This window comes from Hyperolius riggenbachi, chromosome 1, assembly GCF_040937935.1.
Source record: "Hyperolius riggenbachi isolate aHypRig1 chromosome 1, aHypRig1.pri, whole genome shotgun sequence".
NCBI classification, from domain to species: Eukaryota; Metazoa; Chordata; class Amphibia; order Anura; family Hyperoliidae; genus Hyperolius; species Hyperolius riggenbachi.
In genome coordinates, this window is record NC_090646.1 from 12,826,984 (window position 1) to 12,844,313 (window position 17,330).

At 44.8% G+C, this 17,330-nt stretch overlaps 1 protein-coding gene across 1 annotated transcript in view; it reads left to right on the top strand.

Annotated features, from left to right (window-relative positions):
* Window positions 1-12,178, top strand: part of LOC137544939 (uncharacterized) — a 55,368-nt gene extending 43,190 nt beyond the window's left edge. The window contains exons 6-8 of the mRNA XM_068266036.1: window positions 4,895-5,750; window positions 9,461-9,641; window positions 11,528-12,178. Coding sequence (XP_068122137.1) covers window positions 4,895-5,750; window positions 9,461-9,641; window positions 11,528-11,731 — 1,241 coding nt within the window. The 3' untranslated portion in view covers window positions 11,732-12,178. The remainder of the gene's footprint in view (window positions 1-4,894; window positions 5,751-9,460; window positions 9,642-11,527) is intronic.
* Window positions 12,179-17,330: the final 5,152 nt, after the last annotated feature.

A 17,330-nucleotide genomic window follows, 5' to 3' on the forward strand; every position in this document is an offset into this window, starting at 1 on the left:
TCCCCAAGGTGCACATACCCTGTAAATTTGGGGTATGTAGCATATAAGGAGGCTTTACAAAGCACAAAAGTTCGGGTCCCCATTGACTTCCATTATGTTCGGAGTTCGGCCATGTTCGGCCCGAATCCGAACATCTAGATGTTCGCCCAACACTACACGTGACCCGTTTGGCCAATCACAGCGCTAGCCGAACGTTCGGGTAACGTTCGGCCATGCGCTCTTAGTTCGGCCATATGGCCGAACAGTTTGGCCGAACACCATTAGGTGTTCAGCCGAACCCGAACATCACCCGAACAGGGTGATGTTCTGCAGAACCCGAACAGTGGCGAACACTGTTCGCCCAACACTAATCCGTACTAACAAATTAACTGTAACTCAGTTAGATGAGGACCTTTAGATCCAATGAAAGTAAAAGCAAATGAGAATGAGTAAATGCTTCTTATGGCTCATGTACTGTAGGTCTATCATTGTTTCGTGGACCTCCCTTCCATAGAGCTCTAAGTAGATGTAATGCATCGATAATTGGGATTAAGGTTATAGTCGTTCCATTTTTGTCAGGCCAGTTGATGGATGGCTGCTTATGGAGTTATGCTTGCTGTGTGTCAGTTCCTCCATTTTCTGGGTTTTATTGACCTTACTTATCCACACTTTTATTGTGGGGGAATCTTTTGTTTTCCAGAGGGCAGGTATTGGGCCTCTCTCACTACATTTACAAAATGAGGCGTGACTGAAAGTTTGTAATCCTTATGACTGCAGTTCATGTTATGTAGCAAAATATATCGGGATCGGGTTTCCCAAGATCTTCTGAGTTATGCTATTAATATCCTCCCAGTATGATTTAAAGGACAACTGAAGGGAGAGGGATATGGATGCTGCCATACTCCCTTACTTTTAAAGAAAACCGGAACTGAAAAATAAAAGTCAAAATAAAAATACACATGTCATACTTACCTCCTGTTTGCCCACTGTGATCAATAGAATTCTCTGTCCTCCATTTTGAAAATGGCCATTACCCCATAACAGCTTCCTGGTCAGCACACTGTTAAACTGTAACATCGCCCACTTTAGCCATAGGGAAACATGGACATTGCCTGGCACATCAGTTGTCCTCTCAGCTATAACTGACAGCAACTGATATATTTTAGTTCTGACAAAATGTTGTCAGAACTGGAAGGGATTGTTGTCAGAAGAAAGTGGTGAGCTTCTGAGAGGAACTGATGGCAAGGTAACTATGTAATGTTCATTTGAAGTTACCTCATGTGTTTATTTTAAATAATTTTACACAGTTCAGGTTCCCTTTAAGCAATACCAGTTGCCTGACTATCCTGCTGATCCTACACCTCTAAACCACAGCCCTTGAACAAGCATGCAGCAGATCAGGTGTTTCTGACATTATTGTCAAATCTGACAAGACTAGCTGCATGCTTGTTTCTGGTGTTATTCAGACACTACTGCAGCCAAATAGATCAGCAGGGCTGCCACTGGTATTGTTTAAAAGGAAATAAATATGGCAGCCTCCATATCCCTCTTACTTCAGGTGTCCTTTAAAGGGGAACTGAAGTAAGAGGTATACGGAGGCTGCCATATTTATTTCCTTTTAATCAATACCAGTTGCCTGGCGGCCCTGCTGGTCTATTTCTCTGCAGTAGTATCTGAATAACACCAGAAACAAGCATGCAGCTAGTCTTATCAGATCTGACTTTAAAGTCAGAAACACCTGATCTGCTGTATGCTTGTTCAGGGGCTATGGCTAATAGGATTAGAGGCAGAGGATCAGCAGTGCTGCCAGGCAACTGGTATTGTTTAAAAGAAAATTAACATGGCAGCTTCCATATACCTCTCCCTGCAGTTCCCCTTTAAGTGAGGGACAAGACAAAGACATGTGTAACATCATTCCCCTATCCTTCCCACATCTCCAGCAAGTGTTCAGAATTTTCGAATTGAATTTGTGAAGTATATCAGGACATCTGTACCAGAGCCATTGAAATGTAAAATTCTGCTTCTGTGCCGCGGAGTTCTTTGTGGATTTATGCATGTCAAGTAAAAGAATGTTCCATTGTTGTGTAGGGTTACTCTGAGATAGCATGCCTTCTCACCGTTTATGGTAACCCAGTAGATTATCTGAGTTATTATTTGTAAGCTCGTAAACCCAAGCTAGAAGGTGTTTCTTGGGATTAGTAAATAAACGTTTTTCTTCAAAGACAGTTCTGACCAACTTCAGCGCTTGTTTGGTTTTCAGGGAAGTAATATAATGTTGGATTTGATAATATTGCCTTTTGGGCAGGACTTTTGGACCTGCAAGGGCGTTACTTTGTGCATAGCTAAAGGCCAGTACCCAACACATGATTTTCTCAATTATTTTTTTTAACGACCGGTAATTGTTTCTTGTTTTTTTCCTTTGATCTCACAATGTGGGTACAGGCGCGCGATCACGCAAATTATGTCATGGCGGATTGGCCCATTAAGATCCTTGATGACACTGCACAAAATACTGTAATCGCTTGACTTTCCATTTGCACCCGTCATGTAAGAGGAGTCGTGCAATGTTCATCAATTCGTCAAAGGGACGTCACTGGACCCGTCGGGTGGTGGTACTCAGCTTTAGGGTTTGGTCTTTGTGTCTGAAGTCGCCTACTCATGGGATTGAGTCTACAAGCCTTTCTTTCGGGTTTCCATGCCTGGGATAAAGTTAAGGTTTTGTTTCAGTGGGGTTGATAAAAATCCAAATCCCGAGATTTTGAATTTCTTACAGCAGTAAATAAAGACCTTAACTGTGGGAGTAATAGTCAGGTGGTCGTTAGTTGCCCTAATAGCTTGAGAGGCCTTCCACCATAGTAGGCTTTGTAGGGGAAATTTCACATGAGCATTCTTCAATATTCATCCAATCTCTTGGTGTTAACTTGTCCATCCAATTTATGATCCTGGCCAGGTGGGGGCCAAATAGTATTTTATCAGGTCAGAAAGTCCCATCCCCCACAGTCTTAGGTAAAGTTTTTTTTTTTATGAGTTTCAACCTAGGTCTTTTGCTCTCCCACACAAACTTAGATAAAGCGGACTGTATCCTGTGCAGGTACTAGTTCTTAGGGTCCATTAGGTGCAGGTTCTGAAATAAGTATAAAGACCTTGGTAGAGTGTTCATTTTTATAATTGCCAATTTGCCAAACCAGGACGAGATGGGATCTGACAGGATTTTGGTAAACGGAAGGGGTGGTGGAAATTGAACGCAAAATAAATGTTCATATCAGAAGGAATTTTTATCCCCAGGTAAGTAATAGCCACCTTTTCCAATTTAAGTGGGAAGGAGTCTTTGCAAATCTGGAGTGTGTTTTGTGGTAGTGTGACATTCAGGGCACATGACTTTGTGAAAATGGATTTAAGATTTGAGAGTTGCCCAAATTCTGCAAGGCAACATATCATTGGCAGGTATTTTATTTTCTTTGCCCTGAATGTCCACTCCGTAGGGTGGTCTCTTATAATTTTTAGAAAAGGCTCCAAAGTGAGGATGTTATTAATTGGTGATGGGGACAACCTTGTCTAGTGCCATTGGACAGGGCAAAACTGACAGGTAACATAAAGTTAGCCTTAAAGCGGATCCGAGATGAAAAACTAACTATAACAAGTAAGTTGTCTATATATCTTATCTAAAGTTTAGACAGCTTATACAGCCAATCCAGCTGCAAACAGCCCCAACCGTATATGATTATTTCTTCCTGTGATGCAATGAGAGCAGCCATGTTCTGCTTGTGATCATTACACGGGCAAGCTGCTCTGCATCTCCTCCCCTCAGCCTGTGAAAATGTCACTCCCCTTCCCTCCTCTCTCCTCCCCTCTTCCTCTGAAATCTCTGGATAGTACCCAGACTGGGCTCCCATAAGCCCTTGCTACATGGGTCTCTGAGTGCCTAGGTGCTGGAGGAGCTGTGGGTGAGGCTTGTTTAGTTAATAGGGAATTAGGGTATTAACCTCCTTGGCGGTAATGCCGAGCTGAGCTCGGGGTATGCCGCCGGAGGTCGCCGCTCAGGCCCTGCTGGGCCGATTTGTATTCTGAAAAAAGCAGCACACGCAGCCGGCACTTTGCCAGCCGCGTGTGCTGCCCGATCGCCGCCGCTCCGCGGCGATCCGCCGCGTGCAGCGGCGAAAGAGGGTCCCCCCAGCCGCCCGAGCCCAGCGCAGCCGGAACAAACAGTTCCGGCCGGCGCTAGGGGCTGGATCGGGCGGCTCTGACGTCAGGACGTCGACTGACGTCCATGACGTCACTCCGCTCGTCGCCATGGCGACGAGGAAAGCGAAACAAGATAGGCCGCTCATTGCGGCCTATCTTGTTACTTTCGATTGCCGGAGGCGATCGAAAGTACGCTTCCGGAGCGCCCTCTAGTGGGCTTTCATGCAGCCAACTTTCAGTTGGCTGCATGAAATATTTTTTTTTTAATTTAAAAAAAACCCCATTTCAGCCTCCCTGGCAAAATAAATAAACCGCCAGGGAGGTTAAAACCGTAAAAAAAGTTTTTTGGTTTACGGAAGTCCCTATAAACTATATGTAAGGAACACAATTATGCAAGGAGTAAAAACTTATCTCGGATCCCGGAACAACCGGGGCCCCATACCAAATAGCATGTATTGTCTCATCAATATTGTCCTAGGAGACTCTGTGGAAAGCTTTCTGTATGTGTGCCTTCGCCTGTTCATGTGCAGGAGTTTACATTTACGTGTGTGCCTGTTTACCTGCTTGTGTGATTGTGATCCCCTCAGTGCAGCTCAGCTCCCCATTGCCACACCTTACCAGTGTTATCAGGAAATGCTACAAATGTTCATGGCTTGGACCTCTATGGCTAAATTAGGAATGTCCTTTCTGCACATTGTGTAGGAATTGATTTTTTTCTTAACTTGTTTTTCAGGTGGTCTGCTGCTGACCATAGCGAAGGATTTCACTGCAAGGATTGGTTTACCCCCAGCAGATCCTGGAGATGATTACAGCAAAAGGGCATTAGGTTTGGGTAAATTAAGCAATGTCACCAGTGTCACTTGCAGTCCCGATGGAGACCTGTACTGTGTCCGTGGTGGGGACCTCTATGTTGGACCAATCTCCCCATCCAGCAATGCTACGGACTGGTTCTCTCAAGCCAGAAGAGTTGGCAAAAATGATTGGGGTAGATTTAAATTTATTTTTTTCCATCCCAACGGAGATCTGTATGTAGTGACTAATGATGGACTCCTCTACAAGGGTCCAAAACCAGAAAATGAAAACATACCCTGGCTGTACAAGCAAGCAACAAAGATTGGAAACTGCGGATGGCAATGTTTTGAGGCCCTGTTCTTCAGTCCAGATGGCATTCTATACGCAGTGGACAGTAGTGGTAGGCTTGTGAAGGCTCCTCCACCAACAGGGCCAGAAGTAAATTGGATGGGCGAAATCACAACTTGTGACGCAGGAGGATGGCTTCCACTCACCCACTTCATATCTTTCAGTCCAGATGGAAAACTTTGGTGTGTCGACAAAACCACGGGAACCATCTACAGAGGGTCACCTCCAGATCCAAAACAACAAAAATACTTGGATATTGCTGAAAAGTTGGGAAAGGATTATAACGTATATAAATTCATCTGCTTGACCCAGGACAAGATAATTCAAAGAATTCTTTCTTTTGAGTTCCAGCCTGAAGAGGGCAAGAAGATTTCTGAAGCTCCCATGGTGATAGAAGAAGCCATTTATGACAATCGGAAAAGTGCCTTAAAACTAAAGTACACCTTCTCGTAAGTACTCTATCTGAGCTTTAACACAATATCAATACAGCCGTAGATCTAGAAACAAATTTTAAAACCATATCAGTTGAATCTCAACTTATGTGGCTATACATTTTTTGGGGGTGGTGTGGATTTTATGGGTTTAAGCTCTCCATGCGATAGTCAAGTAGCCACTGTCCTTATCTACACCTTGGCAGAAGCAACTTGCGATATTAGGAGCAGCAGGGGACAAAGTGCTGATTACTACAGTTGGAAAACAGTGGAGAGCAGATGTTGTCCCATTGAAGATGCATTTGTGCAGGTCCAGCAGAAATATTTAACCTTTTAATCCTATCTGGTCAAAATAGGAGCCATGCTAGTCTATCTGGACTCATATCCACATCCAGTGTTGTTGCAGAGGGTGTGTGTGCTCCCTCTGCTCTTTCCAGGCAACACTTACAGGTGATGGATGGGTGAAGGGAAACATGTTCCCCCGAGCCAACCTTAGCCCCTGTGAGTAAATCAACATGCCTCGAAATGACTAGGCATATTGATTCTCAAAAAAAAAATATGAACATAGTATAACAAAAATCAAGCACTTTCTGGTACCTAGTGGCAAAAAAGTACAATTAAAGTAAAAAAAAGTAAATAAATACACTTAATATTAAATAAAACCTTATTAAGCCCCAACCCTCCCTCGTAGCTACCAAAAATGAACACGTAAATAAAAAAGGAAAAAAAAATCACAGTTTAAAAAAAAATATACATACATAGTTACCTTTGGGTCTGAGCTTTTTTAATATGTAGTTAATGAGTATATTACTGTAATTTTAGAAAAGTAAGGGGCTTGTATTTATTGATAGGTTACAAACAGAAAAAATACATGTTTATTCAAATAAAATATTGTCGCCATTCATTGCACTAGGAACATAATTTAATTGTTGTGATAGCCAGGAAAACTGGCCAAATATAATGTGTGGGTTTTAGCTATAGTAGCATTGTTTAAAATAATTTTAAAACTATAGGAGATGGAATTGGAGAAATTGTATATTTTTTCTAATTTTTTTATTCTTGTATTTCCTGATAAAATGCATAGAAAATATATTAATTAGATTGGATTAGTACAAGGGATCTGCTGTGTGAAAATAAAAGGTATGAAAGCAGTGAAAACATGTGCAAGAACCTTGTAAAGACGCTCACTGAGGTTACATAAGTTGAGTAAAGGTTAATAGGTGCAGCCATATGGGGTGGGAGAAGTAGGGGACGCACTTGAGGGTTATTAGTTCTGTCGGCTTTTCTTTTTTTCGAGAGAGAATCTGTTTGGGAGTAACGCCCTTAGGATAGTTGATGCGTGTTTGAGGACAGGAAGTTGCTTGATGGCGATTGGTGAAGATGTGGAGCAAGGACGAGTGACTAATATTAACCACTTAAGGACCGGGCGCTTTTTCCTGATCTGTGCAGCGTGGGCTCTCTAGCCCACAGCACAGATCGGGTTTGCAGCATGGCGATCAGACTCCCCCCCCCCCCTTTTTTTCCCCACTAGGGGGATGTCCTGCTGGGGGGGGGGGGTCTGATCGCCGCTGGCTGCCTGTGATTTGCGGGGGGGGGCTCCTCAAAGCTCCCCTCCACAGCGATTTCCGCCCTCTCTGCCCTTACCTGCTTCTCCTGCAGGCTATGGGTTGCGCAAGACGGATATTCGTCCTGCGCCGTCTAGGATAGGCTTCGGCCTTTCAGAGGCCAGGAATCGCCCATCTCCTTTACGGCGCTGCTGCTCAGCAGCGCAGTATGATGTAAACAACAGCGGGGATTTCTTCCCCGCGTGTTTACATTTAGCCTGCGAGCCGCGATCGGCGGCTCGCAGACTGTTCACGGAAACACCCTCCGTGAACTGACATAAAACGGGCGCTCGTAAGAGCGGCCGGTTCCATGTAAAACCACTAACAACCAGCCGCCGCCTATCGGCGTTAGACGGTCGTTAAGTGGTTAAGGAATTATGAGTGAGGAAATGAATGCATAGGAATAAAATAATAAAATGGAAGTAAGCTATAAATTGCAAAACAGAAACAGTGTGGAGAGAAAGAGTACGAATGCAAGCATGTTATAGACAGGGTGTGTATGAAGAAATAGTTTCAAAGAAAAAAAGAAAGAGTTTCACTTACCAGCCCCCTGCAGACTTCCTGTGTCCATGCACAGTGATGCTCCGGTCCCCGTCGCTGCTCAGAAATCTCGTACTGCGCCTGCGCAGGACGCTCCTGGCAACAAGAGGACGCGCGCAGCCAGGGCCGCACCGGCGCAGTATACATCGACTGGCCAGTCCGTATAAAATGCAACTGCGCCACGGCAAGGGACCGCAGCATCGCTCCAGGACAGCGTGGGCACAGGACGTCTGCAGGGGGGCTGGTAAGAAGCCCCAGGTAAGTGAAAACCAATTTTTTATCATTTGATTTAGGTTCACATTAATCCTTGTCCTGTAGCAGCTGCTTTTTTTTTGTTTTTAATTTTTGCATTAATTTAGTTTACTATGTTGACTATAAAGTGTACTGTATAAAATATTATAAGCATTTCAGACCATGACGATAGCACTGCTCATCTCAAGAGTGCGGCATTTGAATGCGGCGACACCAATAGTTGAGACCCTACTTATGTGTGCTGAGTTTGAAATAAGAAGAAAGAAAAGAAAGTCATTACTGAAACCAAGCATCACCCCAAAAAAGCCTAATTTGTGGCCAAAAAAAAAAGAGATATAGACATGTAGGTACAGTAGGGTATTGTACCTTGTTAGCCATCAGTAAAACACATAGGTGTGATAAGTAGTGATAACGTTATTGGCAAATGAGTGGGAGGAGCACTACAGGAGAAAATTGCTTCCGTCCTTCAGGTGCAACCTGCAGGCTGAAGTGGTTAATACATTTAGGACAGGAGCCTAAGTTCAGTGATAACAAAATCCATGCTATGGGTGCTGTACATCAGTGTTCCATAAAGGTAATACAGCTTGTACCTGTCTATGAAGGATGGCATTTACCAAGTGCCCCCATATGGTGGAGACCATCATCTCGAGCACCGTTAGATACTTATAGTATGTGTTTGTCCCATTTGGGAAAACTTCCCTCACTTTTCTGTTTTGTTATTTTTATTGTTCATTTTCAATATGTAAAACTTTAACCAATACATTACATACAATTCCATGAAATAATCAGCATTTATACAGTCAGACACTAGCTTCATATACCAACGGTTATCTACATACAGTAGTTACTGGATAGTGTAATGGTTAAGGGCTTTGCCTCGGACATTAGGGTTCGAATCTCAGCATTTGTAGTTCAGTAAGCCTGCACCTATTTCATAAGGATACCTTGGGCAAGACTCACTAACACTGCTACTGCCTACTGAATGTGCCCTAGTGGCTGCAGCTCTGGGGCTTTGAGTTCTCCAGGAGGAAAGGGCAATATATATGTTATCTGTCTTGTCTACAGTATGTTACATCAAGAACAGGTCATAACAAGATCACCTAGATGAACCTTGAGTATTTCACCACTCCGTGAAAGCCAGTTCAGCCGCGGAAGGGTTACCAGTAAGGGAGGGACTAGAGCACCAACAGACGTGAGGGAAGATATCTCCAGTGAGGACAAGCGATAAAATGATAAATATGTGCTTAATTCTTTCACACTTTACAAAAACTATGGAGTTGGGCTTTGACTAGTTATCTGTGTGTAACCGGAGAATGTCTTCTTGTTTGACAGGTTCAGTAAGACCATCAGGCAGTCCAGCAGCTTCACCCATAGCCATAACTTTACCTTCCCAACTGGGACGGAAATGTCAGTTACGGCCGGAATTCCATTTATTGCTACAAATGGAACAAAAATTACGATGAACACAAGCTCCTCCCACACCTGGACCCTGAACAAAACCAACGAGACGGAGGTAACTGCTTTTGTAGTTTGGGTTTTTGACATGATGGGCTAAAGATAATATTTAGGGAAGGTCTAGTTATTCCGTGAAATTGATATTTTCTACACCATGGAAAATATACTGAAAACAGACGCAAATTCCACCATGTGGATCAGCCAATAAATCTGAGCTCTTCCTGATGTTTCGGGGAAGCTTCTACCTTGATATTCAATAGTATTCCTTAACGGTGGTCAGAAGCTTTTCAGGGCTTTAAATGGGGAGCACTACAAGAGCTTGCACCAAAGCACCGTAATCGGTGGAGTACTATAATAAGGATAATTATAATAAGAGGAAACCACATAATGGGAATATTTTAATAATTAAGGCAGCACCATAAAGGAGGAACGGAAAAGAGGGAATCAGTATAGAAGGGGTGCTACAAAGGGAAGCCTCCGGAAGGTTCATCTGCTTTAGAGACCCATCTATAGACTCGAATCTGACAAGTCTGTAGTAGGGACCTTTGTTTATTTTGGTAAATTAAGTGTTACTTTAAAGAGACTCTGAAGTCTCATAAAATTCAGGTTTTTTTTTAAAAAATCTCTTTAACATCACAATGCCCTAACTAAAATGCCGCATCCCCGAGGCTGAACACTAACTAAATCACCCCAAACTCCCCAGCAAAAATCCACAACTTTCTTGGTCGTGGATTTTGCTGCTGGAGGAGTCAGAGCTTTTAGCTGCAGCTCTGCCTCCATGCGCGTCAATCCGCGCGTGTCTCCGCCTCTCCCCGCCCCTCTCAGTGAAAGAAGACTGAGAGGGGCGGGCAGTGATCCGCACTGATGGACACTTGTAGAGGCAGAGCTACAGCCCAAAGCTCTGCCTCTTCACGGAAGCGCTCCCCGCACTGTGCCCCGGGGAGTTTGGGGGGATTTCGTTAGTGTGCAGCCGCGGGGATGTGGCGTTTTAGTTAGGGCATTGATATTAACCTCCTTGCCGGTTATCTCGAGCTGAGCTCGGGGTAACCCGCGCAGGAGGATTGCTCAGGCCCCGCTGGGCCGATTTTCACAAATTTTTTTATTGCACGCAACTAGCACTTTGCTAGCTGCGTGCATAACTCGATCGCTGCCGCTCGCCGGCGATTCGCCACTACCCGCCGGCCGCCGCGCCGCGCCAATCAGTGCCAGGCAGCGCTGAAGGGTGGATCGGGACTTACTCTAGCGTCACGACGTCGATGACGTTTGTGAAGTCATCGCGATCGTCACCATGGCGACAGGGGAAGCCAAGCAGGAAATCCCGTTCCCGGAGGCGATCGGAGTGGGTGGGGGGATGCCGCTAGGTTAGCTACATGATTTTAAAAAAATAAAGTAAAAAGTGCTGCGCTGCCCCCTTGCAGCAATAATTGGAACGGCAAGGGGGTTAAAGAGATTTTTAAAATAAAAACCTGAATTTTGAGAGACTTCAGTCTCTCTTTAAAGCCCCTGTCCAGACAATGATTTTATTAACTGGATGTCCTCCTCTCTATTCTAGTAGATTAATAATCTTCATGTTATTAGGAAACAAGCCATACATACCTTGTCTGTTGCTAGTCAGTGAAGTCCTACACTGAAGGTTGGTTTCTCCTTGGAAGACATAGACAGCCTCGTTTTAAAAACTCCTCCCCTCCTCCACTGGCCAATTCACTGATCTCTGTCGGAGGCTGGTTTATTGGCATGATGGCCAAGCTCCCATCCTGTCCTGATTTGGAGGGCTTTGGGTGGCAGCACTTACTCCACCCAGAAAGCAGTGTGAGGTTCCAGAATTTTGTAGTCCTTGAAGTTAGCGCCCATCATGTAACCACTACTAGGCACAACAGCATTAAAGCATTTCGGGCTGCAGCGTTTTTTCATTATCTTACTTACCTACATTCCTCTGCTCCACAGGTCACCTACTCAGCCAGCACACATGCTGAGATACCACCAGGAAAAGCCATACACATGGTGGCCTCTGTTCTCAAAGCAGACCTGACTGTCCCGTATAGGGCCAGAGTCCTCACCGTGTTTGGTCAAGAGGTCATCATCGAAGGCACATGGAATGGACAGTCCCACTTCAATATGATGGTCAAGCAGAAGAACTATGACAATTAAGACAGACAAAGGCAATCCAATGACACAGGAATCATACGTTGGCTGCTTGTACCTCTCCGAGATTCCAGTCTTTGCTCATTTCTTAAGGGAAAATAAGAGAATTTCATATGCACAACTGTGTGCATTCCAGAAAACATTTATTTTATGGAAATTTCTTCTCTTTTAATGAATCAAATTACTCCAATCATACACTAGCAATTGATGCAGTCGTAAATGTAAACTGTTTAGGTGTGTATTGTTGCCAAAATGACCCGATAAGCATGAAAAAAACAACCCCCTTCATTGTTGAGGGATAATTGTTCTAGTTTACACAGATGCAGGGTCATATCTCTCCTGGGGCAAAAGGTTTGTATGCCACAGTCGCCGATTCTCAAGGAGGCCTTTCTGTCCTTACTATAGAACTGCTTCACCCTTTCTGGGAAAGCCGGGGAGATTGATAGCTACTTGAACTTGAGAAACTCTATGAATGGGGGGGGGGGGGGGAGAGACAGAAAGCGATACATTTGGTTACACTGCCGGTGAACTCGGTGCGAGGAGAGCCAAAGTTGTTTGTTTGTTAATGTTTCTTGTTATCTGTCATTAATTGTATGCCTGATAATGCAGTCACAAATATAATCTAATACTGTAAATCAATAATTGAAAGCCAAGATCCCATTTTCTCTCTGCTCCGTATTGATTATAGCTTGTACTGACGTCACCTGGAGTCACATTTGATGTTTTTATTATTAACTAGCTGATTGCCCAGCTTTGTCTGGGTATGTATTTGGCTGGTGTTGGCTCCGCCCCCTTTTCTAACCCTAACACACAATTACTCAATGACCAAGTTTGTGAGCTTTGCAATCTTTGGCATCAATTATTTGCATTGAAATGAAGCAAATCTGATTGACTGTTTCTGGCTCCACCCCCTTTTCTGAATTTGAACCCCAGTTACCCAATGACCAACTGTACCAGGTCTGAGGCTTGTGCCATTAACAGTGCAAGAATGGCAGCAATGTAAATATTCCCCTTGAAAATCAATAGGTGAATTTTGATTGGCTTTTATAGGCTCCACCCACTTTTCTGAATATTAATCCCAGTCACCCAGCGACCAACTGTGCAAAGTTTGAGAGCCCTACCATTAACAGTGTAAGAATGGCTACAGTTTACATTTTCCAGTGAAATTTGTATTTGTCTCCGCCCCTTTTTGGTTATGGGAATAAAAAGTATCCTATACTTTATTCCAGGTAATGTACTATGTGTGTGCCAAATTTCATTCAAATCCGTTCAGCCGTTTTTGCGTGATCGAGTAACAAACATCCAAACATCCGAACTTTCCCATTTATTATATTAGTAGGATTAGTAGGATTCTGTCTGCTTTTTTGGGGATGTTTTTGGTGTAGAAGAAACTTGTAAAGCATTATGTAAAATACTACATTGAATATAGGACATTTTTTTGTTTTGTAAAAGAAATGTCTTGCATAGTTTCATATTTCCCTGGATGATTACAGTGTGACAATAATTGAATGTGGAGCGGGGAGTGTGATTAATTTCTCAGAGACCAATAAACCAGTAACAGCTCATTTACAGAAGCCGTATGATAATAATACTAATAATAATACTAGCAAGGTGATTACCGGGGGGGCTACAATAATTACCGACTCACCTGAGACATCAGCTCTACTGCAACTCTCACACATCATTACACAAATAATCATTATATGAAGCGTAACCTAAAGTGGCCCTGTAACGAGAGAGGCATGAAGGACGCCATGTTTATTCACTATTAAACCATGCCTACTGCTAGCTATGGCCAATGAGGGTCTGAGCATTCTGGTTTGCAGCTAGATTTAATGAGCCAATCAAATTCCCTTCTTAAATGAGTCAATTCGATTTTAAATGGGCCAATTCCAAGCTGTATACAATTTGCAATAATATTTGCATGTGAGGTGGAATTTTTGGCCTGCCATTGACTATCTCTGCACACCAGCCAGTGTGATTGGATGATAACTCAGACCTCCCACACATGTGACCAGAGTCAGAGCTGTCAGCAAGGCACTGGGCAGGGGGTTGGGTCACATAAGCACTGCACTACTTTATGCCATGTTTATTAGGCAGGGCAGTGCTGGACTCAGAGCACTAGCCCTGATGCCTGTTCTTCAAGGGCACCTTAAAGGGGTTCTGTGGGGGGTCACACAGTGTGACTGTGCCTGTCCGGTACCTGTCTGTGTGGGACAGGTGCACATTGTAATACCCATTACTGCATATACCTACCTACCTGTTGTTCACAGTGCACCCACCTACCTACGTGAGTGCACGCAGTGTTACTGTGCCTGTCCGGTACCTGTCTGTGTGTGACAAGTGCACATTGTAATACCCATCACTGCATATACTACCTGTTGAGTTCAGTGCACCCACCTACCTACGTGAGTTTACGCAGTGTGATATACCACTCTGTGCAAACCTGTTAACTGCACCTGTGTGACTGTACATTGTATTGGTCAAGTTAGTGCATACCTTTCACTTCATCCCTCCCAATATAGACAAAACAAAAGGCAGAAGCAGGCCACCTGGCAGGTCTGTTCGAGGTCGTGCTGTCATGATTTCGTGCGGCCCTCGACCAAAGTACAGTGTTCAGAAGAAGGCACGTGCCATCAACCCCCAATATTGTCAGGACGTAGTCACCCCAGGGCTCAGCAGTGTGGACATTTTTTTTATGTGTCTGCCTCAGATGAGAGCAATGCCATCTGTACTCTCTGCCAGCGAAAATTGAGCCGTGGAAAGACCAAGACCCGGGTAGGGACAACTACCTTACGAAGGCACATGATTGCAAAGCACAAACTGCAATAGGATGAACACCTGAGGAAAAGCAGCACACAAAAGCAAAGCCACACACCACAGTGGAAGATACCAGACCGCAATTTTTTCTCAAAAAAGGCGATACCTAAACTGTACCGTGATGTTGAAAGGCAAGTGGTGAAATCTCTGGCACACAGCGTTGGGTCACAGCCAAGATAATAAGGTCGTTGCTTCATTGTGGACAGACCAAATTTGATCAGCTGGACAGTCACTGTTGTTCTATCATTGAGCTGCCACCAGGAATGCTCAAATCCGTATTCGGGAGATCCCCGAATAGTTGTATCCGGATATCTCCCAGTACACCTTTCCGGGGGGGTCAATCTCACCTGACTGACGTCTTCTTGCTCCGTCCCTTGGCACCTCCCACGATGCGGTCCACGCGACTCCAAACACTCCCTCCTTCCGGGTTGAAGGAGGAAGTGTTTGGAGTCACGTGATGCACGTGAACCGCATCGTGGGAGGCGCCGAGGGACGGAGCAAGAAGACGTCAGACAGGTAAGATTGACCCCCCGCCCCACCACAAAGTTGTACTGGGAGATATCTGGATACAACTATCCGGGTATCTCCCGAATACGGATTTGAGCAACCCTGGCTACCACAGCCCGGCGACCATATGGGCTTGAAAACCGCCATGGCCTGCACTCTCACCATGGTGCGCACCAGTCCAGCACGGCCGTCACTACACAAACAGCTGTTTGTGTTGCGTTACACGGTGAGTTTGGTGTGTCAGTGTGAAGCAGTACACTAATTACACTCCCTGATTGATGTATATGTTACGGCCAGAACCCAAAGTTTGGCCACTTCTAGTTCTGACCGGCCACTTCGGGTTCTGGCCGGCCAATGTGCGAAGTGGCCGCTGCGCTGCAGCCAATGTGAGGAATGGAATGATTCATGTAACATTAATGTATCTTCTGGCCCCAGCGCAGCGGCCAAATGTATTGCAACTTAGTTAATTTAATGAAATTAAGCCGGCGGCAATGTAACAGATGAAGCCGCCGGCTTTTGCTCTGCCTCTCTCCCCCCCCCTCCCCGCCTCTCTCTCTCCTTATTTTATTATGGGCAGCACGCAGGATCGGAGGCTCGCAGGCTGTTCATGGAGACACCCTCCGTGAACTGACATGGAAAGTCCATGCAAAATCACTTACGACCTGCCGCTGCCTATCGGCGTTAGGCAGTCGTTAACAACTTCAGGAGGGTCGCACAGGGATGCTAGCTAATTTATGACAAACAGATAAGACCTTTTGTTTGCTAAAACATCACATACCACAGACATCGTAAATCCAGAGTACAAACATAACTTCATGCACTATTATAACCTAAAAAGAATTGTGACAAAAACCCATCTTACCAGCACATAAAATACAACGAATAGCAGCATTAAAAACCATGTTACCAGCATGTGAAATAAAAAAAATAAAAAATAATTGTGGCACTTAAAACCCATCTTACCAGCCCAAGAAGTTGGAATCCTTGTTTAGAACATCTTTTACAGTTTTTAACCAATGTACACATTTTGTCTCTTTGTAACGATTGTGGAATTATCTCCGTGGTCAGCGCACAAGATGTGCGCTGACACTGCGGAAGTCCTCCACAAGCGTATAAAACGACAGAACCCAGCTTTGGTGCAATGCACCTGTAGAGGGGAATTCCCACCGGCAGATGGAGCTGTGGAGTGCAGAGGAGCAAAGCCTCTGCACTGCCACAGATGGCAGATAGGAATTGTACGAGGGGAAGCAATACAGGGCAAGATAGCCCCCAGTGAAAGAGAATGAGCACAGAGATAGAATGTATGTGTGTCCACCAATCTAGTCGCCACCCGGCAACTGTGAACACACAACAGTGGAAACCAAGTGGGAACGCAATCGTAAGAGTGGCGATTACCAACAGTGACACAAGACCGAGTAGCGACAGAGCACAAGTGTAGCGAGAAAGACACAACAAACAACAATGATCAGAACGCCAAGGAAAATAACAAACGCACTCGCTAAGCGCGGTCGCCACGCAAAAAGCGCAACAGCAACAAAACACGCTAATGGTGCAGTCTCCGCACGAAAAGCGCAACAGAGACAAAACGTGCCAACCCTAACTAACCAATAAAACACGAAAATGAATAGAGAATGCGAACGCTTGCTAAACGGTTACCTCACCGAGCCTAGACAAGACAGACAGAAGGAGTAACCAGTAGCAACCGCAGCTCTGGCCTACACGTCCAGACAGAGTGCAGAAGGAACCACCGCCCCTACCGCTAGGGCGAATGCGATCCCAACAGACAAAACGATTTCCTGTCGACCGCCGCTGGTGACAAGACAATCGCAACAGATAGACAGAATGATTCGCTACCGCCAACCGCTGGCGACAGAGCAATCGCAAGAACAAGACACGACAGAATCGGCAGTGCAAATATACACAATCCTGACTGCACTAAACAGGAATGCAAGGAGCACTCCCCAAGGGTAACTACTCTAAGCTAGCAATAATAGCCAACAATGAGCAGAGGGCTGAGACTCCAGGCAAGTTAACAGGAACAAACCATCATGACCAGCAGGGAATTCTGGGAGCAAAAGGTATTTATACTGCAAGCCATCAAAGGAAGCAGCTAAGCAATTTGCATGACAAGTGTATGCAAATTCCTCACCAGCAGAGCAACTCTGAAACTTACAGAGTGAAGACAGGTCTCTTTTCCAGAGACCTGCAGCACTCAGACCTAAACAATGGTCAAACAGCTGTCTGCCTATGCAGACAGCAGCGCGGATCATTACGCTCT